Here is a 23,943-nt window from a genome sequence, read left to right on the forward strand (position 1 = left end):
AAAAGACAAAGTCTTAAAGTTCAACCCCTCCAAATAAAAAAACCCAGCATCCATACACACACCCCTCCATACTTTCACATAAATTATATATACAGGCATGGGACCTGTTATCCAGAATGCTCGGGACATGGGGGTTTCCGGATAACGGATCTTTCCGTAATTTGGGTCTTCATGCCTTAAGTCTACTAGAAATTAATTTAAACATTTAATAAACCCAATAGGCTGGTTTTGCTTCCAATAAGGATTAATTATATCTTAGTTTGGATCAAGTACAATGTACTGTTTTATTATTACAGAGAAAAAGGAAATAATTTTTAAAAATGTGGATTATTTGGATAAAATGGATTCTATGGGAGACAGCCATTCCGTAATTCAGAGCTGGATTCTGGATGTCAGGTTTCCGGATAAGGGATCCTATACCTGTACTCATATCTATACTAACTATAGAGTTTATAAATGATTTCCTATTCTCATGTCTCTTTAAAGCAGAAATGATACACAGGAGATATAGCTCTTATCTTGGGCTGTACTAATCCCAGGCACCATGTATGCAAGGTCTAGAGTCAAGAATAAAGCCCAATAAACCTAGATTCATATCAGAAGATACCTGGGGAGTGTACAGTTAGCCATTAAAGCATGATCATTAATGTAGCGAAATGTACAGTTGGCTATTAAAGCATGATCATTAACGTGGTGAAACAAGAACACATGGGGAGTGTAAGTTAAAAATCATTGGATTCACAGTTTATTTTACAATTTGAGATAAGTCTACAAGTTAAGGCAAACATATCGATGCATTAGCGTTAGGAAGAAATGTAAAAAGATAATTGGAGCGCTCTGCGATATCTAAGAAACGTCTGATAAAAAAAATAGAGTTCGGTAAATCAAGATAACAGAGGCTTAAAAAAAAATGTATTAATTGGAACTTGGACAATATATACGATGCGTACGACTAATGGCAAATATTAAATCCATTCGAACCGTGAATGTCTTGACATCATCCAAGATTAACATACATTGGTAAATAAGATTGGCAGCGTTATGTAATACAGTTCATAACAAGAGGAGTATTTATCTTTACAAGGGGAAATGATGAATTGCATTGTGAAGGACATAAAGCATACAATGACTAAATCAGGGGGGGTCAGCTTGTGGCTCTCTGTAGAACAACAACCCCCAGAGTTCCATGCTGCAGTTCAGCTGGGAACCCAAGGCTGACGCTCCGTAGACTAAATAAAGATACACATGGATACATAGAGCGGGCCTACAAGCACTTCGCTGGTTTTTATTTGGAGGCTGCTCATTTTCTGTGCATGAGATCATCCTCTGCCGAGCTGGGAATGCCCATTAGGTTCATCCAAGGAAACGTGATAACTCTAGGATGTGGAAGGAGGGACTATTATAATGCAAATAAGGACGGAGTGTGCTTTATGGTCTACCGTTTAACACTGCCAAGCAGCTTTGCAGCAGCTGTAAGTTACCCTGTAATGAAAGATAAGAAAATGGTTGTTTCACTTTTTTCCTTAATAGCAATTACCACAAGGTCTAGCTTTAGAACGGTTCATTATGTTCAGGTGGAGTGATAAAAAGCACAGGCAATTTTCTTAATAGGCTAAAGAGAAGTATGCAGGCATCAGTACTAAAAAAAAAAAAAAAAAAAATATCCAGAATGCTTAGGTTTTGGGGTTTTCCATATAAGGAGTCTTTCAGTAATTTGGATTTTTTAAACATTAAATAAACCCAATACAATTTGCTTTGCCTCCAATAAAGATTCAGAGAAAAGCAAAATCATTTTAAAAACTGGACTTATTTGATTAAATGGAGTCTATGGGAGATGATCTTCCCATCATTCTGAGCTTTCTGGATAGCAGATCCTATACCTGTAATACTATTTGGTTACCAAACCAAATGCTATGCCCTCCTGCACTAGAAGAGAACGTCGACATCCACCCTTATAAAACATCACACAAATACATATATTGTAAGTAGTGAGCTGGAGCACTCAGTCCGAGAGCTGCAAAATAAAACCATAACTGAAAATCTATATAAAATGAAAACTAATAGCAAACTACTACATTCTATGCCATACAAAATGCATGCCTTCGAGGCAACACATGCTGGTGCCTCTGATGTTTTTCTGAGCTACCATGTAACCAATCAGAATACGAAGGTCAATGGCACAAAATTAGATTAAATGCCAGCGATAAATCGCTGCTTCTGTAGTCGGCTAATCTCCTGTAAAAGCTTTACCCAGGCAATAATTTGAATTGCTGGTGGTAAAACCCATGTTGCTTCAGTCTTGAGGCAACTAGCTCAAATCATTAAGGGACATATGAAATGTGTCTGCACTAAGGAAGCCTCAAGCTTGTTCTTCTAGATCAGTCATGCATTGTGCTCCTATAAGTATTATAGGTGAGAAAGGGTCTGTAGGTAGAAATGTGCAGGTGATAAGGGGCATTAGGGGACCTACCTTGGCATGCTTTAATTCCAGTTCAGCCAGTTCTACAAGGTTCTTGCGAAATGCTGCCACTCTCCGGGTTTTAAAGTCCATGAGTTCTGTTTCATAAAATAAATTAAGCAAAATGTAAGTGGAAAATCCTTTTGCATAACCATTAGCCTGTGGGTGGGTTTGTTCAGAATAATATGGTCAATATTTTAAAGGTGAAAATAACTGGAAAGCATTCAGAATGTAGGAGGCCAAATCAGGCCCATATCCACACGGTTTGCAACCTCAACAGTCGAGTGGATCTGGCCCTGTATGACCACCTTTATTCAAAGTGTTTATCTGAGCAGCCATGACTATGCACAACCTTCAAAGCCACTTAACCCTAGAGTTTCTGACACTCTGACCTTTACAGGAACAGTACATCTAGAAATGAAAGGGTTTTAAAGTAATTAAAATACAATGTACTGTTGCCCTGCACTTCTTAAACTTGGTGTGTTTCAAAAACTCTACTATAGTTTATGTAAGTAATGCAGCAGTGTAGCCATGGAGCAGCCATTTCATCTTGTAAAAAAGGTTCCATAGCAGATATGCTCTGTAGAATACAATGAGTTTAGAGTTTACACAGTATTCTAAAAGGCTTATCTGCTATGTAACCCTTTTCAGATTGTGTGGCTAACTATAGTAGCACTTCTGAAGCAAACCTATCAGATACACTAGTGTAGGACATCAGTGCATTTATTTTCATTGCTTTAAAATTATTTCTTATTTTTTGGTGTTACTGATCCCCTAAAGGGAGTGATTGAAACAAAATGCTAGTATTAAGAGTCTTAAACTGCCTAAAAATAGGAATCTGAAAATTTGCTTAGATAACAACTAAGAGAAAGTTTCCATCATTTAATTTTTTTAAAAATACATCTTAAAGGAACAGTAAATGAAAAAAGTAATGAAAATATAATGTAGTGTTGCCCTGCACTGGGTAAAACTGGTCTGTTTGCTTCAGAAACACTACTATAGTTCATATAAACAAGCTGCTGTGGCGGAATTTGAAAAAAAAAAAGGCTATATGGTACAGGTTAAATAGTGAATAACAGATAATATTATGTTCAACAGCAGTGATCCCCAACTAGTAGCGTGTGAGCAACATGTTGCTCCCCAACCCCTTGGATGTTGCTCTCAGTGGCCTCAAACCAGGTGCTTATTTTAAATTCCAGGCTTGGAGGCAAGTTTTGGTTGCATAAAAAACAGATGTACTGCCAATCAGAGCCTCCTATAGGCTGCCAGTCCACATAGGGGCCATCAATAGCCAATCACAGCCCTTATTTGTCACCACCCAGGAACTTGTTTCATGCTTGGGTTGCTCTCCAACTCTTTTTACATCTGAATGTTGGTCACAGATGAAAAAGGTTGGGGATCCCTGTTCTACAGAGCTTATCTGTTGTGTAACCAGAGCCCTTTCTCCTTTGAATGGCTGCCCCCATTGCTACACAGCAGCTTATTTATATAAATAATAGTAATGTTTCTGAAGCAAACACAGTAGTTTTACCAGTGCAGGGCAACACTGCATTATATTTGTAGTTCTTTAAAATGCTTTAATTTTTTGATGTTACTGTTCCTTCAATTAACATGTTTGACATGTTTCTGCAGTTGCTAGATATCAGCATAACAATGTCCCACATTAAGATTTTGAATTCCAGCACAACAGAAGACTCCAATAGCACAGTAAATCAGACTAAAGAGTTAATGTGAAGGGGTGACTGATAAGATTGCTCAAACAGATGTCCACAGTAACTGGATAAGGCAGCCCAAGAGGTCAATGGAGCTGACTAGTCCAACTGTTGTTGGACTACTGCTCACAAAAACTAACCACAGGAATGCTAAAAATTTTATTTAAGGCACATTTGGTGGTGCAATATTTTAATTTCTCTCGGAAGACACAAGAGGGTGTACCTTGTTTTGCAGATTCTGAAATCTTCTCAAACTTCTGACAGCTCAACTGCTGCGTGGTTTCTGCTGCTAAAACATCTTTGTTCTTTGCTCTCGCTTTATCTAGTGCTTTATTCGCATTCTCATAATCCACCAACGAGCGAGACCTTCTGTATAGGAGATCCTGAGGAACACAACATTTTATAGAAAAAAAACCCTGTCAGCAAGTCGCTGAAGCCTATCATCCAAAAAACGAAGAGGTTTTCCACAACATAAACTTGACTGTTAGCAGGGGGCAAACTAATATATAATGTACAGTACCTTAGCAGCTTGTGATTCTCTTAGATAGTATTTAAGGAGGTCCGAAAGCTTTAGGTCTTCATCAGCTGCCACTCGAGACTCAATTTTCTACACAAACAAAAAAACGGGGGGGGGGGGGGTAGGTCAACATTGTAAGAGAAATAAATACAGGGATCTTTGTTTTTTATCAGATCTTTATCAACATGTACTGGAATATCGGATTTATATAGCACAGACATATTATGCAATTATTTAAAGAGAACTGGACATCAAGTAAGAAAGGGCTGACAGAAATTGTCCTAAACTAGGGACCACTGGGAGATCCTCTGTTCCTGCCCCACAGGTACTTACATTCAATTACATAGAAGTCATGGAACCCCCCATGCATGTTTTTTTAGACTGTGGAGAACATAATATACAACCGATGTGCCACCTTCCCACACAGATTGTATCTAATGTGCACACTTGATTCTGGGACTTGAATCCCCCTCTACTTTTGGCAGTGTAGAGCACAGATTCTCTGCAAAAAGCAAAGGGGCCTCAAAATCCATCACTTCACAATGGAACAAAGTGAGGGAGCGTTGCACGAATAGTTTCCATGTTCAAAAGGGAGGTATTATTTTCCCTTAAAGCTGAGCAAAGGTGCAAAAGGCCCTCTGATAGAAAATCAGTATTACAGATTCCTTCCCCAACATGGTGCTGTTTATAAAGTCTCACTAGTATACTATTTGCCTTTATAATGCATGCAGAAATACATTTGTAGTGTGATGGCATCTGCTTTTCAAGTCATGATGATGTTTACATAATTCCAGCCGATGCTTGGCCCTTACTATGGTGATGGTCAGTGCCAAACATCAGCTGGAGTAGTGTAAACATCACCCCCATTGGTGCAGCTGAAAAGTGTCCTCTGGAGTTCACCACCAAGAGAGTTTGGCAGACACCAGGAATACACAACTTGCCTGAATGCAAAAATGACACTGTAAAGTTTGTTGGAGTTGGAATAATGGTCTGGTGTTGTTATCTACAGTTTGGAAAATGGCCTCTTGTTCCAAATCTTTACAGATAATTTTGTTCTACTTTTTGTGGCAACAGTTTGGGTGAAGCCTCTTTTTCTTTTTCAGCACAATAATGCCCCTCATAATAATGCTTTGCTATTCAAGTTAAGGGCATTGCATGACTCTTCTTTACTCTAAGTAAATGTACAAAATATTCATACCCGAGTTTTGTCGAATAACTCAGAGACTCTCAGGAAAAATCTGTAAGACATAAAAAGACGATCAGATATTGAAGTTGTATATTATATAAAACTAAATGCTTATGGGTTATTGAAAATGACATTCATGCAAACAATTTGCGATTACAAGACCATGCTTACTTGCATATATCAGAGTTGTCCTGTGTCCCCAATGTGTACATTGATGAGCCTATTCTGTTGTAGTCATCTGCAGTACCTGAGGAGGTTGGATAAGAAAATTATGCAAGAACCTGCCTTACGTTAATAATTTGCCTTTGTGGTCTCCAAATAGTTTTACACTGTAAAACTATTTGCAGCTGTATATCTGTATTTTATGGTCTCCAAACTTTATACTGAGATTAGCAGCCTTTACTCCTGTCAATATGTATATTCTACCCCTTTTAAGCCTCTAAAGTCAACTAAAGTTGCCCTCTCTGTTGTATCTAGCTGCAATCCCTAAGACTAAGGGCACACAGGCTGAAAGAACAGTTCAGTGTACAAATAAGAACTGGGTAACTAGACTGTATGTACAAAATCAAGTGATGTTTCTAATATAGCTAGTTCGCCAAAAATGTAACCTATAAAGGCTGGAATGACTGGATGTCTAACCCAATATCCAAAACCCTACTTCCTTCTTTTCAGGTCTCTAACTCAGTGTCAGTCAGCGACTTGAAGTGGGGCCACATGGGACATAACGGTTCAGTGAGTTTGCAATTGATCCTCAGCATTCAGCTCAGTTTAAAAATCAACAGTTATGACCCATGTGCCCCCCCTCAAGTCAATGATTGGTTACTGCCTGGTAACCAATCAGTGGAAACCAAGAGAGCTGAAAAGCAGGAAGTAGTGTTCTGGTTATTATGTTAGACATCCAGTCACTCCAGCCTTTATACATTACATTTTTGGCTAACTAACTTTATTAGAAATGTTTTTTATTTTGCCTATACAATCTATTTACCCAGTTTTTATTTTTACCCTGAACAATTCCTTGAAGGCTCCAGCGGTTTTCAGCCTGCTGAGAGAAGCATATCTGTTCCCTACCCGTGCTCCATTGATCTGAAGCCAATCCTCCTATTTGCACGCACACACACACCAGATCTGAAGCTGAGGTCAGCCCAGACATGCATATTTTCATGTATTTGGGCTAACCTCAGATTCAGCTCCACTGTGTGTGTGTGAGTGCATGGAGGCTGATCAGATTCAGATCAATGGAGCAGGGACAGGGAGCAGATCCGCTTCTCTCAGCCAGCAAAAATACACAGGCTGACAACAGCTGGAGCCTTCAGCCTGTGTCCCCATAGCCGAAAGAGTTGAGATGCAGCACTGACGTGCCCAGGGGAGTTACAGCAATTGCCTGCCATTTGGAACATCACAGTACTTTTAGAACTCATATGGCTATGTGCACACAGTTAAAGTCAAAGGTCACATCTACAAGAGTAATTCTGCTTGCTGCAGTCACCAGTAGTCTTCTCTGCTGAATGTGATTCAAGAAATGCTGACATATAGAAAGGACATACTGTACACAGATAATGCAAATACTAATTGGCAAAAGCTGACTATAAAATAAAAAAGACAGAGCTTGATTTAGTGCTGTTATTGCATGCTATTTGTCTTATATTCACTCACAGAGCCTCTGCCTCCGCATTTACTCCAGAGACCACAATAAAGAATGAGTTTATGCTGCTGAGGGTGCTGGGCAAATAAGTGCTCCACATAAAGCCCAAGGGGTATATTTATCAAAGAGTAAAGTTACACATCCCCACAGGCATCTAGAGTGAAATTCCGCCACTCACCATTCATTTCTATGGGATGTTTAAAAATATTTATCAATAGGTGATAATCCCATAGAAATAAATATAGTGTGGCGGAATTTCACTATAGAGGCGATCTCTAACTTTACTCTTTGATAAATATACTCCCAAGAATGAAAGTCCCATACTTATATGTTAGGTGGTGGTAAATTTGTCCTGAAGGTTTTCGGGCCATAAAACATAGTTCCGGGGTTTAAAGTCCCTGATAAGAACTCAGTCACTATACTTTATATCTGATGTTTTTAAAAAATATAATTGAGCACTTTTAAATGGCCAGAATAGAAAACTTGACAGCATCAAGCCATAACATGAGTATGCGCAGAGGCCAAGCTCCCAATTCATTCGCAGACACGTTGGAGATCATTTATCACAGTTTTCCTAGTTCTACCTACAGATGGTTGAAAATATCTAATTGGTTGCTATGGGTTACTGCCCAAAAAATGGAGCAAACACAAATCCTTTCCTACACAGATCTCAGGAAATCAGCGAAGCACTTACTTTTATGGGACCGTGTCATCTTATCAGATTTGGCAGTTGAGTCCTTTACTCGGTTGTGGTACTCAACAAGGAAAGTCCTCTCATGGTCAAAAAAATCATCCACATCCTTCCAACAAATAAAATGATTTTGTGTTAGCGCAAAAACACTGGAATGTGTCATACATATGGAACTATACAGAAGGCCTCTGTACTATATTACATTATATAGTGCCTAGAGCACTGCTTTAGCCTGTAATGTAATGGTACTGCAGGTAATGATGTACTATATGTTTCTTTTATTTAAAGCATCAAGAATGAGAGCACTGAGCATTATTAGTGTACCATATAAAAACATTTTTCCAGTGGACCACTGCAGGGACAAGCACATTATAACCTGTCAATACAGGAGCCACAGAACTTTACTGCAGCAGAGAAGTTAATATGCTAGTAATAATGCATTCTTTATATAATTAATTTGAAAGCTGTTTATATGACATTCAATATAAAGTCACGTTTTATGGTTCGGCTTACCTGACATGCCTGACACAAAAGACATAGCACAGTTTTATATCCATTTTGCACTTCTTTCCTAGTTTTATTCTTCCTTCAAAGTTTAGAAAAAGTCAGTGGGATCTCACCTTGGTGCCAGATACAATGACTCCATCGGCTGACTTCACCACGCTTTTGAAGAAGTCTTCTAGCTTTTCTTTTTTGTTCTTCCCTCTGACACTTAACTGAAACAGGTGGAAAAAGAAAACTGATGGAATTTCGACAAGAACCGTTTCGGAGTACTGAAATGCAGCATATGGTGTATTCAAGTTAAAAACTTTTTAAAAAATGTTTTACTTCAGCAAGGGCCTAATAATATTATACATATTTATAAAGTGTCTACATATTCTACAGTGATATAGGCTTATACTGAGATTTACATCTCACCTATAGTTGAAGGTACAATAGAAAGTTTGTGCATAACCAAACAGACAAAAATGGCAGTCAATAAAAATCACCTCAGTGCCACTGGCAATAACAAAGAGACTAGAATTTTTTTTTTTTTTTTTTTTAAATTGCAGGAAAAATGTGCAGTTGTTTATTATCTTTCTTACAGTTACCCCTCTTGTTTTACAAAAGGTCTTATTGACTGTCCCACATATTAAGGACCATATGTACATTTATATAAGTACACTACATTGTCCTATATGTAGCAAACCGCACTATTTGCTATATTTCCTTTATTACAGTTGATTTTTTATCTTGTGGTAGGCACTCTGTGGGCCTTACTTGGACAGTAACTGTTAAGGGTCAAATATTCTCTGTAAGTATTAGGTAATAGGCGTGTGCTATATCATATGACAGTGCACCACTTACGTCTTGATTGTACTCCAAAAAGACATGGAAGTTTAGATCTTTCCTAAGAATGGGATGAGCTGCAACTCGGCACAGGAAGACTTCATGCATTGCTACCGTTTTCTTGAAGATGGCCAGGTATTCTCTGCAAATTAAGCACCAGCATCTGGTCATATATCAAATGCTAATTCAAAACAAGGAATAAACCATACAAGGACATAAACTAATAAAATTAACTTTTAGGATGTTATAGAATGGCTAATTCTAAGCATAAACTATAATTTCTTATAGTTTGAGACTTCTTTGCCTTCTTCTTCTGACTCCTTCCAGCTTTCAAATCGGGGTCACTGAACCCATCAAAAAAAACAAATGCTCTGTAAGGGTACAAATTTGTTAGCGCTACTTTTTAATACTCAGCTTTCTATTCAGGCCCTCTCCTATTTATATTCCAATATCTTATTTAAATCAGTGCAAGGTTGACATGGTAATTTGGACCCTAGCAACCAGATTGCAGAAATTGCACAATGGAGAGCTCCTGAATAAAAAGCTAAATAACTCAAAAGCCACTAATAACAAAAAATCAAATCCTATTGCAAATTGTCTCACAATATCACTCTCCACATCATTCTAAAAGTTAATTTAAAGGTGAACAACTCCTTTAAGTGTAATCAAAAGGAACGCTGCATCTGAAAGATCTTGCACAGTTAACTAAAGAATATATTTTTTAATTAGAAAATATCAGTATACATTTGCTATAAAGAACTGGCTTCCTATAGCTGACCTGCTATCCCAGGTTAGCAAGGAACAACAGGTGGTCCATGGAAAAGAAGTCCTCAGTCCTCAAGGAAAATACAGGAAATATATTTAAACTAGAAATAATATCACAAGATGTTTAAACCCCAACTCTTAGGGGTTATTTACTAAATCATGAATTAATCTAATTTTTTTATGAAAACAAATCCGACCAAACTCCCTTTCACGATTTAACACATTTATCAATAATTGTTCTTGAAAAACTTAGAGCGACAAAACAACATGACAAAATCAAGTGTCAATTCATTTCATACAATTGATGCTCTGATAACTCAAGTTTATGCTGTTTTTTTGGAATATCGGCCAAAAAACCCAAAATTTCACAATGTCAAGAAACAACTTTCTGCCATTGACTTTTACATGACCTTGACAGGTTTGAAATATTTGAGATAAGTATTTCCTGATTCAGTCTTTTCTTTAGCAGCTTTGGGGTTGAGAAATTTCTAAAAATGTGAGGGTTTTTTCCACCTAAAAACCTTGGCGAGAAAAAAATTGAGATTTAATGTATTCTAAAGTACCTGAATCTATACATTCAAACACCCAACATATCAACCCATAAAATCAGTTGATATGATATTTATATCTCAAAGGTGAACAACCCCTTTAAATGCACAAATAGCTAAACAGTATGGAACTGCCGGGATTCCTTTAGGATTCCCCGGTGAGATACTTTATAAAACAACCCTACAGATATTCTACACAAATGCCATTATTTTATATTGAATATTGTACATTTTATCATGCTCCCAAGACATTGCTTGAAATCTGCTTGCTCAAGTGTTTTGGGGAAATCATTGATTTCACCACTGTTTTAATTGGCAGAGCTCAAAACACTCGTCTTCTTGCTCTAAAACTGCTATAATAATAGCTGGATTTCAAGTTTCAGTGTCTTTTGTTTGCTCTGTTACGGTCATGCAATATGAAAAATCAATGTTTTTTTGTTGATTAAGGCTAAAGGCATACAGGTCCATTTCAAAAGCCTCCCTATATGTGTGTGCACTGACAAGCACAGGATTGGCGTGTGACCCAAACAGAGAGAATTTCAGCGTGTAAAACTCTAAAGTATGCATGCAAAAAATCCCACTGATCCCTTACCTGCCGATGCACACACATACATAGTACAGAAGGGAGTGGATTGTCTTTTCTCTGCTGGAATAAACACATTGCTGGAGAAAAGCCAATATGCTGCCTTTTGCACCTTGTTTGTGCACTGACAGGTACAAGTTCAGCCACTGTGACTTATGGGCTGTTGCCTTAAATATAGGAGAAAAATGTTATAAACTTCTATAGTACAAACTATATGGGGACCGTATTAACATCTTAAACAAAAACATTATTATGTATGGTATGACAAAATTATTGGGAAATCAAATATCTGCCTATCCTTTAAAAAAATAAGCATTTGCAGTACAGGTATGGGATCGATTATGGAAAATGTTTCTCCCATAGACTCAATTTTATTGAAATAATTACAATGTTTAAAAATGCAGAACCAGCTTTTCGGGTTTTTTTTTAAATGTCTACATGATTTTCAAGCAGATTTAAGTTTCTTAATAGGACACATATATTTAAACTAATTTTAAAGCTTTGGAATGAGTGCAAGTGTACTTTCTTTTACTGTACGTGGCTTTGCCTGGTACTTTCTCCATATTTCTTTGGCACTCTTGGGTTTAATGGTTTAGCTTTATCTGGTAAACTAAAAGGAGACGTAGAAGTAGACTTACGCTTCAAGTTCTTGCTTCATTTTGGTAAACTCCTCCTTGGTCATTGATCCTTCTCCTTCTCCAAGTTTCTGCAGTTTCTCCCTGGAAGCATCAAAATCTGGTCTTGGAGGGGCAGGAGGAATCTATATAAACACCAATATAAATTACATTTTAATTATAAAATGATATCTCACCTTTCTCCAATACACACACAATAACATTATTATGACAACCTTCAACCCTTAGAATTTTACTCCCTGCATTTGCCCATCAGCTGTACGCTGAAGCTGATTTGAAGCACTGAAGGAGGCCTAAACCTGGATCACTGTGTTTGTAAGTAATACTGCAATTAGGTGGACCCCGATATAGACCATCCTCAAGGTGGGCGTATCAGGGAGAGATCTCTATGTAGGGCCACCTTAAGATAAATGCACTGCCCCTTTGGAAAGAACTCAGCAATGTAATCATGGAACCATCTTATGAATATGGCTGCAATTAAATATAGATAAAAAAAAGTGGAGCTGGGAGAACATTATATAATTTAAAAGGACACTAACATACAAGCGATTGTTTAACTCGTATGAGTTGTATGGTGTCCCATGAAATCTTTAGTTGCATTGCCTACGGCAGTCACTGTTGTCTCTTTGTTGATGGTAATTAGCATCTCTTGTTAATTTTTTTTTCTGGGACCTTATAGTGTCCCACTACAGGGAGTCTAAACCTATGGATTCCCACGATCCCTCTTAAACAATCCTTCCTAAAATCCTAAAATAGTAATTAAAATAAGGAGTGTCAAAATGGGGGTTTTAAACCAATTTTACATCTTGTACCTAAACAGCAAATGCTACAGTAAACAGTAGCAACGAAATGCAGGGATTTACACTAGCCTGTAAAAATAACTGTGTTTCTTTAAATCTCGCTTCAGCGTAACTCCCAGCCACAGCTACTGAACAGTAATATCAGTCTTCTTTCCCAAGCTGCAAGCCTGCTTTATTCCCTTAATATCTGCCAATTACCAGCCTTTCTGTAATTAGCGCTAACAGGTAGCTAAAAACAAAATGATAAGGTTAACACAAGTAATTCTTAATGTCATGATTGTAGTTATATATGAATAAATGTTGAATTCAATTCTAAATCTGATTAAAAGTAAAGGATCACATATTGAAAAAAAAAATGAAAGCACAGACACACAATAATGTCACGGACAGTCAAGGATGTAGATATACCCCCATACTTACAATATACCCAGCGTATTCCTCATTCTCCACAAAGGAGTCGTGGAGCCAGATAAACTCTTCATGTTGCCTTACTACTGAGAACTCGTTCTGTTTGAAGTTTGGTAATGAGCTCTGCCAATAAAGAAGGTCACTCAATTAAACACACAGAGCAAATAGAACAGTCACATTAGACATGCCACAAACCAAAGATAGCACACCAGTGCTGAGCAGTGACTTACAAATGAACCAAATGCAAAGAGAAAAAAGTTAAGTTAAATAAATAAATTATATATAGTGAATAAAGTACCCCCTCTTGTAAAATATAAGGATATTATTAGTTACCGAGGAGTTTCATGACCATATAAAAACACGAGGCCGAAGGCCGAGTGTTTTTATACAGGTCATGGAACACCGAGGTAACTTCTAATATCCACATATTTTACAACTGGGGGTACTTTATTTATTATAATACACAAATTTTAGTGAGTCATGTGACAGAAATGACATCACTACTGACCGTTTATAACTGATGACATCACTACTCACCGTTTATAAGGATATTATTTACAGGATATTCATGGCTTTTGTGTATTATATTATATATAACTACCACTATCATCCGTAAACTTGCACCCAGGCTAATTCTACAACTTTATTGTAAGTGGGTTTTCTTATTCAAAACAACTGTATTAAAGAGAGTGGTACAGCTGACGCGACGTTTCAGTCCCATCAGGAACCTTTCTCAAGGCAACCATGTCTGCGTTACAATCACATGTACCGTATATACTCGAGTATAAGCTGAGTTTTTCAGCACCCAAAATGTGCTAAAAAAAGTCTATCTCGGCTTATACTCGAGTCAGCAAGTTATGGGCAACATTACATTCGGTATATGTTACGTCAGGCACGGTGTCTATTACAGCACCCCTTTCGGAACCCTCAATGTGACCTTACAAAGGCTACAATAAGTAAGCCACAGTAAAGGAAGGGAGCGCTAACAAAGCCTCCCTCCCTTCCTCTATTGGTCCCAGACATTGGCGACATTCTTCAGTGCGCATTTCACAAAGCGTCACGCGTCTGCCATCACAAAGCAAGGGCCAAATGCAGTAATGCTACTTAGCATGCGGCGCGTCTGACGTCATAGAGAGATAGGCACGCAGCACAGTGAATGGAATAAGACACACAGAGCTGGGAACAATTCTAAAGGCTCACAATAGTCTCAGAACTTTCTGCGATGGCAGTTTTTTAACAGTGCACAACAGGAGACAAGGTACCTTTGTCCACAGCACAAGTCCACTGCACAGCTATGAAGAGGAAAAGGGATCTCATCATGCAGAGGTCAGATCATTTATATAGCAAGTATATAGTATAGGCTTATACTCGAGTCAATAGGTAAAATTAGGTACCTCGGCTTTTACTCGGGTCGGCTTATACTCGGTATATACTTTAAGTGAACCAATCCGTGAATAGTGCATCATCAACATGTGTGATTAGCATAATGATACTATTAAAGTGACGTGCTATAAGTTAACTAGTGCTCATTAGAGCATAAAGTGAATTTGTGCTGTTTTAAATATAAAACAGTAAAAAAGGTAAAAGGTTAAGACAAACAAATAGTGATAATAAGATATTCATGATGACTATTAATAACCCCATCAATTCCATTGTGCTCACTAACAGTTTATCTAAACATACTAAAAGAATTCTTTTACACTTTATTCTATAGATCCTCAAAAATCTCACGTATCACCTATTAGTTAAAATCAAATTGCAGGTCATAATTACAGCGGAGTCCTTTTCAATTATGCTATATTATAGTCCCTTAACTCTAATGTACGACAGTACTACTATTCTGTACTTCACTTCAGATCTCCTCCGACAATGTTAAGTTGGATCAATATCATGCATCAATGGGGAAAAACTGAAAAACAATGTTCCAAAAAAAAGGTACCCTTTCACAGAAAACAGTTTAGGGATAATGAGCTGTTAAGGCCCCTGGGGGTCACACACTTAAGTTCGTAGGTCCAGAATGCCTCCCTTTGCAATAACCTAAGGTCTAGATCCCCTCCTCCTGGTAATCCTGGAATACAATCAATGGGCATGAATTTAAAAGATGATGCTGGATGCTTGGCTGAAAGCCAATGTTTTTCCACCGGTTGTTTAGAAATGTCCTGTTTCAGGGAGCCCACTAAGAACCTTACTCCAAGCAGAGAATGTCCCATTAACAACCACCCTCTGTACCCGATCCCGTAGCCGGGATCCATGTGCAAACGACTTGATAAGGCCAACAGACCTTAGTTTAGAAAGCAGTTATTTGTGGGGCATGGTATCAAACGCTTTGGTAAAATCCAAGTAGATCACATCTACTGCCCCCCACTGTCCAGCATCTTACTTATCTTATCATAAAAAGCAATCAAATTAGTCTGACATGACCTATCCTTCATAAAGCCATGCTGATTGCTGCTCATAATGCCATTTTACAACCATACTGGTACCATTATTTAAAAGAGAAACATTCTCAAAAAGGGTTCTCAGGCATTTTCCTGCTGGCTGGAATACTGAAACGCTATGGGGAACATTTATTAAGGGTCGAATATCGAGGGTTAATTAACCCTCGATATTCGACCATCGAAGTAAAATCCTTTGACTTCAAGTATCGAAGTCGAAGGATTTACCGCAAATACTTCGATCGAACGATTTTCCTTCAAGCAGAAATTGCTTAGAAAGCTTATGGGGGAATAAGGCTTAGATGTTCTGATTCCATAACTACTGAGTTCTAAGATGTATCATTATGTCTTCAACTGTATAATCAGAAATATGCTGGCACGCTCATATAACGTATATTGCATTGTTCATGTTATATAACATACTTAAGATATGTCTGAAACTATTGCAATAAAAATATAAGTTACAAAAAAAAAGAAAGCTTATGGGGAAGGTCCCCATAGGCTAACATTGGTGCTCGGTAGGTTTTAGGTGGCGAAGTAGGTAGTCAAAGTTTTTTTTAAAGAGACAGTACTTCGACTATCGAATGGTCGAATAGTCTAACAATTTTTAGTTCAAATCATTTGATTCGAAGGTCGAAGTAGCCAATTCGATGGTCGAGGTAGCCAAAAAAAAAACTTCGAAATGTGATGTTTTTTTCATTCTAATCCTTCACTCAAGCTAAGTAAATGTGCCCCTATGTGTGAAATAAACCTGAAATGTCTGAAAAGTTATAATGTGCGTGCAACTACAATTCATATGCACATAAGAAATTAGATGTCCTTGCTAATAATCAGTGCCCCAATGATTAAACTGGTTTTTTGGAAGAGATCATCTCTGTTGGGTAGTTTGCAAAGTAAAGTTGGAGCCATTAACACCACCAAGGACAACCCTGGAGAACATCCACTCTCTTTCCCCCTTGTTTTCCTAATATACCTATGCAATTAGGGTCTGGATTCAGTTCGGTATTTGGCTACATCTTTCAACGGTTTCGGGATTTGTCAAATCCTAAAATCATGGATTTGGTGCATCCTTTGGAGTTATACATCCAACAGCCTCGTTTACACTGGCACTGTTTGTATGCATTCAGGATCTGAATCTTGACCAATAATGTCCCATGAACACCAGGACGATGCTGGAATGTGTCTGTAAGAGTTATCTGTTGCTTACTATGAGCAAGGTGATTTAGCTTAAATACTGACCACAAAATATCTTGGGTTTACCCACAACATACCTACTATGCATATTTACATTTATACATGTATAAGAACTGCCATACACTTAATAACACAGAGGCACAACTGATTACTTCTTCAATATGAGATACTGTGATCAGATATGAGATACAAAGCCCTTACTCACACCTGAAAATAATATTGTGTAGTATAGTCATGGAAAACATGTCTTGCAGAATAATTGTGTTTGTGTGGGGGAATCCATGGTGTTTATGTGACTATAACTAAAAATAACATAACGCTATTAAAAGGTATGTAAAATGTAATTATAATGATAGGGAGTCATTATAAGAGGACATTATGCCTTTAAGTCAAAGGACTAAGTAAGGAAAATTGGCAGCTTCAATGTATAAATTCAAACACACAGGGAAGGTTACAAAGTATGACTATGGATAATAACAAGGACAGTCAGGGGCCTAAGGGTGCTGGTGCCAAAAGCAAACTAAAGTCCAGCTTGCCAGGGTACCACTGAGTGATGAGACAGCTAACTGTCACGGAAACTCTCTGTTTCTCCAGCTATAATCCATACCTTTATGATACACATAGTCACAATGAGAATGAGCTGCAAGCATGGCAAGATTCAAAACACACATTGCATTGAATGGACTCACCTTGGTATGAACCGTGAATTTGACCTTGTCCCTCTCGCTCAGTGCATCTGAAATATCAACTTGAAGGGTGGCATCCGGCTGCAGATCAACATTGATGGCCCTTGGCTTAATAAAAATAAAAATGATAATTCTGTTAATGCTAGTATTTTATATTTTATTATCATCCATTATTTAGACTGACAAAACATTTTCTGCAGTGCTTTACAGAGAGATCCTACTCCCTATCACAATCACAAAATTTTGGCTAGCTTTTTTGTAAGGAGCCATTAAACCTGCCTGTATATTTGTGGTGTGCAGGAAGAAACCAGTGTACCCTAAGGAACTCACACAAGCAAAGAGAGAACATAAAACTCCCTGCAGGTGGTTACCTGGCAGGAATGAACCAATGACCCCAATGTTGTAGGGAAACATTGCACCACCCTGGTAATGTGGAAATAAAAAGGCCACAGCAACAGAGTCAATTATGTATAATATGAATATTATACAAAGCACTTCGGACTTGGAGGTTTTTTGGATACCTATTGTTTAATAGGATCCAATGGGAAACTGCATTGTAGTATTTCAGAGCTTTCTGGATAAAGGGTTTCTAGATGATGGTTGCCATATATCAGGGGAAGTGTTAATCATGATCGGAAATTCCAGATATCTATCCACATTTCCTGTATATCTGTACTTTAAAACAGGATGACACTCAACAGGAAAGGGATTGTAAAGTTCTGACACAGCATATATTTGTGAGCTGGACATATAGCAGTGGTTAAGGTTTCCCCATCACTAGATCTCATAGCTGCTGCTATTGCAAAGGAAAATTAGGAGTTCCTTATACAGCATCTTGTTCGCTTTCATTAGTGAAAAGGGCAGATTTTACTTTAAGGAACAGTAACACCAAAAAATATAAGTGGCAATATAATGTACTGTTGCCCTGCACTGAAACAACTGGTGTTTTTGCTTCAGAAAGATTACTATAGTTTATATAGACAAACTGCTATGAAGCCATGGGGGCAGCCATTCAAGCACAGGATACTCAGTAGATAACAGATAAGTTCTGAAGAATTCCATTGTATACAACAGTTTATTTGTTATCTGCTGTGCAGCCTGTGCCTTTCTGCTTTTTCAGCTTTGAATTTGAAATCTTTTCACTGGTTCTTTTGGTTACTCAATAGAACGTTTTGAACTTTTGGCTGATATTTCTGGTTTCCTCTTTACAGTGTGCATTTGAGTCATCTTCCCACTTTGCAATCTTCAGATGAAAGTAATTGAAAAGGTTCCTCAAAGGTTATGCACTCTGTGTAGAGAATATTTTCTTATTCCATAGGCAATTATTTTCCCATCATTTAAAGGTAATATGAGCTTAAAAATATAATTCTGCCTAATGAAAGTATAATAATGTTTAATTGCCTGTCTGTCTCTTTGGGCCCTCTCTATTCAACTTCCAGTATGTCATTCAAGTTACTGGTTTGAATTGGGTGTCAGGGACCTTAACAACCAGTTAGTACAAATTCCAATCAGGACAGCTACAGAAAAAATACCAAATAAATGGGAATTTGCCCAATTTGACCACCCAACAGTTGGGTCAAGTAGCAGATCATATAAAAACTAAAGCAGCACCATTAGCCAAGAACTGTGTGTGCAACATCCTTGGTTCTTTCGAGCAACTGAGAGACAAGGAGATTGTCTTTATTAAGATTCTCCCCCTCAACTAGCTATAAACCTAAGAGAGAAGCAGCAGTTAAGGAACAATAGGGCCTTATTATATAGCACTTACTAACCTGATTCTGATTACTGAACGAGAAAGAAAAGGGTAGCAAGGGTGAAAATAAAAATCTATTTGAACCAAAAAACTTGCTGTTTTGGCAAAATAAGTCTTCATAGTCCTCTTTTCAGCATATTAAGAGCACTGAATATAACTTATGATCACTGAGCTCTTTATAAGGATATATTTCACAGGATATTTATGGCTTGTTTCCTCCAACCCACTGTGCTGACTCCAATCCATGGTGAAGGACTGACTCTCTGTGCTCAGGCAGCTCAAGCCTGGTTGGAGTATGAGGAGGGCTAAGAACTGCTGGTTTGGGGTGACTTGTTGGCAATATTTTAAAAAAAGGCATTAAAAAACATTCTGGTGCAAAAAACTTAAAGGGGTTGTTCAACTACCAACAGTTCAGTTGTTTTCAGATAGTTCTGAAATTACTTTCTATTTTCTTTGTGCCCATTTTTTTTTAAATATTGAAGTTTAAATTAAAAATTTCACCTCCTTACATCTTTCTAAATTAGCTCTGGGAGGGGGTCACCAACTCTGTAAACTGTTCTAAACTGATACATTTCCTATCTTTGGCCCTGCTGAGCAGAATCCATGAGTTTCATTAAAGGCAGCTGTTAGAATTGATACAATAGTTGCTAATATCCCACAGATGCGGCTGAGAAATGTATCAACTAATGTAGTAAATTGTAACAGTTCAGAATCTGCACCTGAATTACTGAGCTGCCAGACTGAAACATTACACATTAATCTTCAGTTTTGGAAAAACACTAAAAAACAAAAAATGTAAAGCATGAAAAAAGTCTTTATTTCTGGTGAACAATCTAAAGATTGGACAGAATTTTTTTTTTTTTGCAAAGTGAACAGCACTGACCCCACAATAAAAATCTGCGTAACAAAAGAAAACATAATTCGAAGCAACTTTTCAATATACATTTATTAAAAATTCTCAATGCTTTTATAGTTATTTGTAAAAACAATTGCTATTGAAAGCATTTGCTTAATTCCTGCTTGTTATTTTTTAAACAATGTTGCAAAAGTCTTAGTTCACAAGCAAAGACAGGTCGGTTAATCAGTTGCCTTGTCTTACATTGTATCAACAGTCTGAGCCACCAGGACAGAGAATAGAAAGGGACAAACACTGCTTTCAATAGCAATACATATACAAATAACTTAAAAACCATAGAGTGAATGTATATTGCAAAGTTGCTTAGCATTATGGTTTTCTTTCATAAGGCAAAAAAATTTTTTTTGGAGTTTGGGGGGTTGACATTCCCTTTAAGAGCAAGAACAAGAAGCTGCCATAAACCTCAGCCCAAGTAGCCAGGCCCTAAAAAACCAACTCAAATAAAAAATAGAAAAGTGAAGATTTTAAAAAGACCTTTCTAACCACACTTTAGAGAAAATAAATTATCAAAACATACCACAATGGAATGCTTAACATATTTATTGTATTTGGACAGAGCCTTGATATGCTTCAGAGAACACTCACCCATAATACTATTCAGCTTTTAATCAGTTACTTGAATAACAGTGAAAGTGCACAGCTCTCAGGCTTATATTCTGGTCATTTACAACACTGCATACTAACATGTTAATCGCTTTGTGATTAACAAGGCTACATTTTATTTATACTTGGAATCACATATAGTAGAAGGGATGTCAAACTGAAATATATCAGTGATTGTGAGTTGTTTGAAAAACCCTGGAACTCAGAATGTCCCTTATCCATAATGCAACTGATTAAGAAACAGTAAACAGGTATGCCTTCACCCTTGAGGCTTCCATTGATCTACAGTAACCAAAGCCCTTTTTCCTTTACAACCAACATAACTTTGCTCTACCTAATACATTAACCCACTTTCAAATCAATGTGTTAACCCAGCTTCAAATTGTCAATATGGAAATATGGTAACTCCCACATATACAGATTAACCTTCTGATATGATCTTATGCCATTTATATATATAACAATATTACATGGTTAATATTGTACCCCTTATTGTAAAATATAGGGATAGTATAAGTCACCTCAGAGTTCCATGACCATGTTAAAGCACAAGGCCAAAGAACGAGTGCTTTTATACAGGTCATGGAACTCCAGGTTGACTTCTAATAGTCTCCTATTTCACAACAGGGGGTTGATTATTTATTATAATGACCAAGTTGTAGTTAGTCGTGTGACAGAAATGACATCACTAAGCATCAATTATAACTGATGACATCACTAAGAACTGATTAGAAGGATATAGTTTACAGTATATGAATGGCTTTTGTGTATTTTATATGAGTCAGTCTGCACCACACCTTAACAGTAACAACATTGTGCATTGTAAAGAGTAAAGCACACCAGATGTCAGGCAACTTAAAGGGGGTTGTTCACAATCCAACACTTTAGTTCATTTGTTTTCAGATAGTTCACTAGAAATAAAGGCTTTTCAGTTACTTTCTACTCTCTATTTTTGACCATTTTTCTAAAATTAAAGTTTAATTTTTCACCTTCTTATGACTTTATAAAGCAGCTCTGGTCCCCCCACCAGAGCTGCTTTATAAAGTCATAAGAAGGTGAAAAATGAAACCTTAATTTCTTCGACCCTGTAAACTGTTCTAAATTGATACATTTCTTATCTTTGTCTCAGAATCCGCGAGTTCCATTAAAGGCAGCTGTTAAGTTGATACAATAGTTGCAAACATTCCACAGATGTTGCTGAGAAATGTATCAACTAATGTAGCATATTGTAACAGTTCAGAATCTGCACCTGAATTACCGAGCTGCCAGACTGAAATACCGGGAACCTTTAACTTTAAACTTCGATTTTGGAGAAACGGTAAGAAATAAAAAGTAGAAACGGTTGAAAAAAGCGTTTGTTTCCAGTGTACGATCTGAGAAAAATAATTTGGACAACCCCTTTAATGTTCTAAAGTGACATAATTTTGGTCACATAAGGGGTAGGGTTGCCACCTGGCCGGTAAAAAGGGTGCTTGATGCCAATGTTATTTATAGGGGAAAACCATAAAAATATAGGAAGGCCTTTTTTTAGGAAAGGTATTTTTTTTCCAGAAAATAGAAAAAGGGTGTCTCAAAGGAAAAGGAAACCTTGGTTTGTCCATGCACTAAATATCAGTCACTGAGCACTGGCCTGTTTTATGTCTCTCTGAATGTTATTATTGAGAGTATTGATGTAGTATTTTGGCCACAGTTTAGGTTACACAGGCCACTAAATGGCATATAATTATCAGATATGCTAAGTTTATGATGTTGTTTATGACACTGCTGAAGGCATATAAGGACACCCTGGTTGCCAAGGCAATAGGTAAATGATAGAGTACAACTGCGACTGACATATCATAGAGACACATTTATAATGAGAAAGTTGCCTAAATGGATAAAGAGCACCGGTTTAATATACAGGGTGGTACACTATAGGATGTGCAGGGATAATATTAGGCACAGGTCTCCCTATTATGAGCAGTACAGGAGCATTATGGGATATGCAGTGTTACAGGTAGTACCAGTATGTTGTTTGGCCACTCACCGCTCGGTCCTCCTCTGACAGGAAGTCGGGTCCATCATCCAGGCCTTCCTGCTGGATAGGAATTGAAAACATATGTTATTAAGCATACGTGCAGTTTTATAGTTAATAGGCTCCGATCCGACTGCCAATATGACAGGGAAAATTACCGCCATCCGCAGCCCGTTGCACCACTTACCATCATGGCTAAGTGTTGTCACTAGCAAAGCAGGGGGAAGGACTCGAACCGAGGGACAAGGGGGAGGCCGCCGGGGCACGTGACAACGGGGCAAGGAGGGAGGAGGCAGATTGACAGCCGGTGGAAGCTCGCCGTATCACGTGACAAAGAAAAGGCGCGGCCATTTTTGTTGTGGGCACATTGTTGCTAGGCAGTAATTAGACATTGTTTATTGCTCGAATCACTGTATAGCGATAGCATAGCAAATAAATCCAATTTAGAAGAAAAATTGTGTCATGTTCATAGTCTGTCCTTAATTTATTAGGATAAGGGAATATTTTGAACTGTACTTCCCTGGACATTTGTATATTTGGAAATGCAGTCATTGCAATAGCAGCAGGTGCTGTAGGGGCTGCTGAAAAACAAGTGGCGCTTTAGCCTGCGTCGAAATGTATTGCTAAGTAGCCATGAAGGATGTATTCTGCCCATATTAATGGAATTATTCACCTTTCAATTAACTTTTAGTAGAGAGTGATATTCTGAGATAATATTTAGCTTTTTATTCAGCAGCTCTCCAGTTTGCAAATTCAGCAATCTGGTTGCTATCGTCCAAATTACCCTATCAACCAAGCACTGCATTGAATAAGAGACTGAAATATGAACAGGAAAGGACCTGAATAGAAAGATGAGCAAAAAAAAGTAGCAATAATAATACATTTGTAGCTTTAAAAACTATAGGGGTCGGGGGGGTTCACGTCGCTAGTGCAGAGAGCGCAATTGCGCTCTCTGCACTAGAAGAGCCGAATTTACGGGTTGAAAACCTGAAATTCAGCTCTTAGTTACCAGGAGCATTTTTGCCTCTGGCAACCAGGGGGGCGCTGCCGCCTGAGGTGAGTGCCTCA

The 23,943-nt window shown here is 37.7% G+C and overlaps 1 protein-coding gene across 2 annotated transcripts; it reads right to left on the reverse strand.

Moving 5' to 3' along the window:
* Window positions 1-718: 718 nt before the first annotated feature.
* On the reverse strand, window positions 719-23,157 carry snx6.L (sorting nexin 6 L homeolog). 2 transcript variants are annotated; one of them, XM_018228978.2, is made up of 14 exons: window positions 23,063-23,157; window positions 22,888-22,935; window positions 17,593-17,697; window positions 13,287-13,397; window positions 12,070-12,191; window positions 9,554-9,677; window positions 8,827-8,922; window positions 8,210-8,315; window positions 6,045-6,120; window positions 5,886-5,925; window positions 4,691-4,777; window positions 4,394-4,553; window positions 2,471-2,556; window positions 719-1,482 (listed from the first exon to the last, which is right to left on the reverse strand). In XM_018228978.2, exons 1-14 carry the CDS (start codon window positions 23,066-23,068, stop codon window positions 1,429-1,431), a joined length of 1,221 nt encoding a protein of 406 aa, XP_018084467.1. In that variant the 5' UTR covers window positions 23,069-23,157; the 3' UTR covers window positions 719-1,428.
* Between the last annotated feature and the right edge of the window lie 786 nt (window positions 23,158-23,943).

Source organism: Xenopus laevis, chromosome 8L, assembly GCF_017654675.1.
Source record: "Xenopus laevis strain J_2021 chromosome 8L, Xenopus_laevis_v10.1, whole genome shotgun sequence".
Lineage (NCBI taxonomy): Eukaryota > Metazoa > Chordata > Amphibia > Anura > Pipidae > Xenopus > Xenopus laevis.

Coding starts and splice junctions, on each gene's coding strand:
- snx6.L (XM_018228978.2), bottom strand. Junction 13,398..17,592: donor AATTCACGGTTCATACCAAG/GTGAGTCCATTC, acceptor CTTTATTGGCAG/AGCTCATTACCAAACTTCAA. Junction 4,778..5,885: donor AGTTATTCGACAAAACTCGG/GTATGAATATTT, acceptor TTGTTTGTGTAG/AAAATTGAGTCTCGAGTGGC.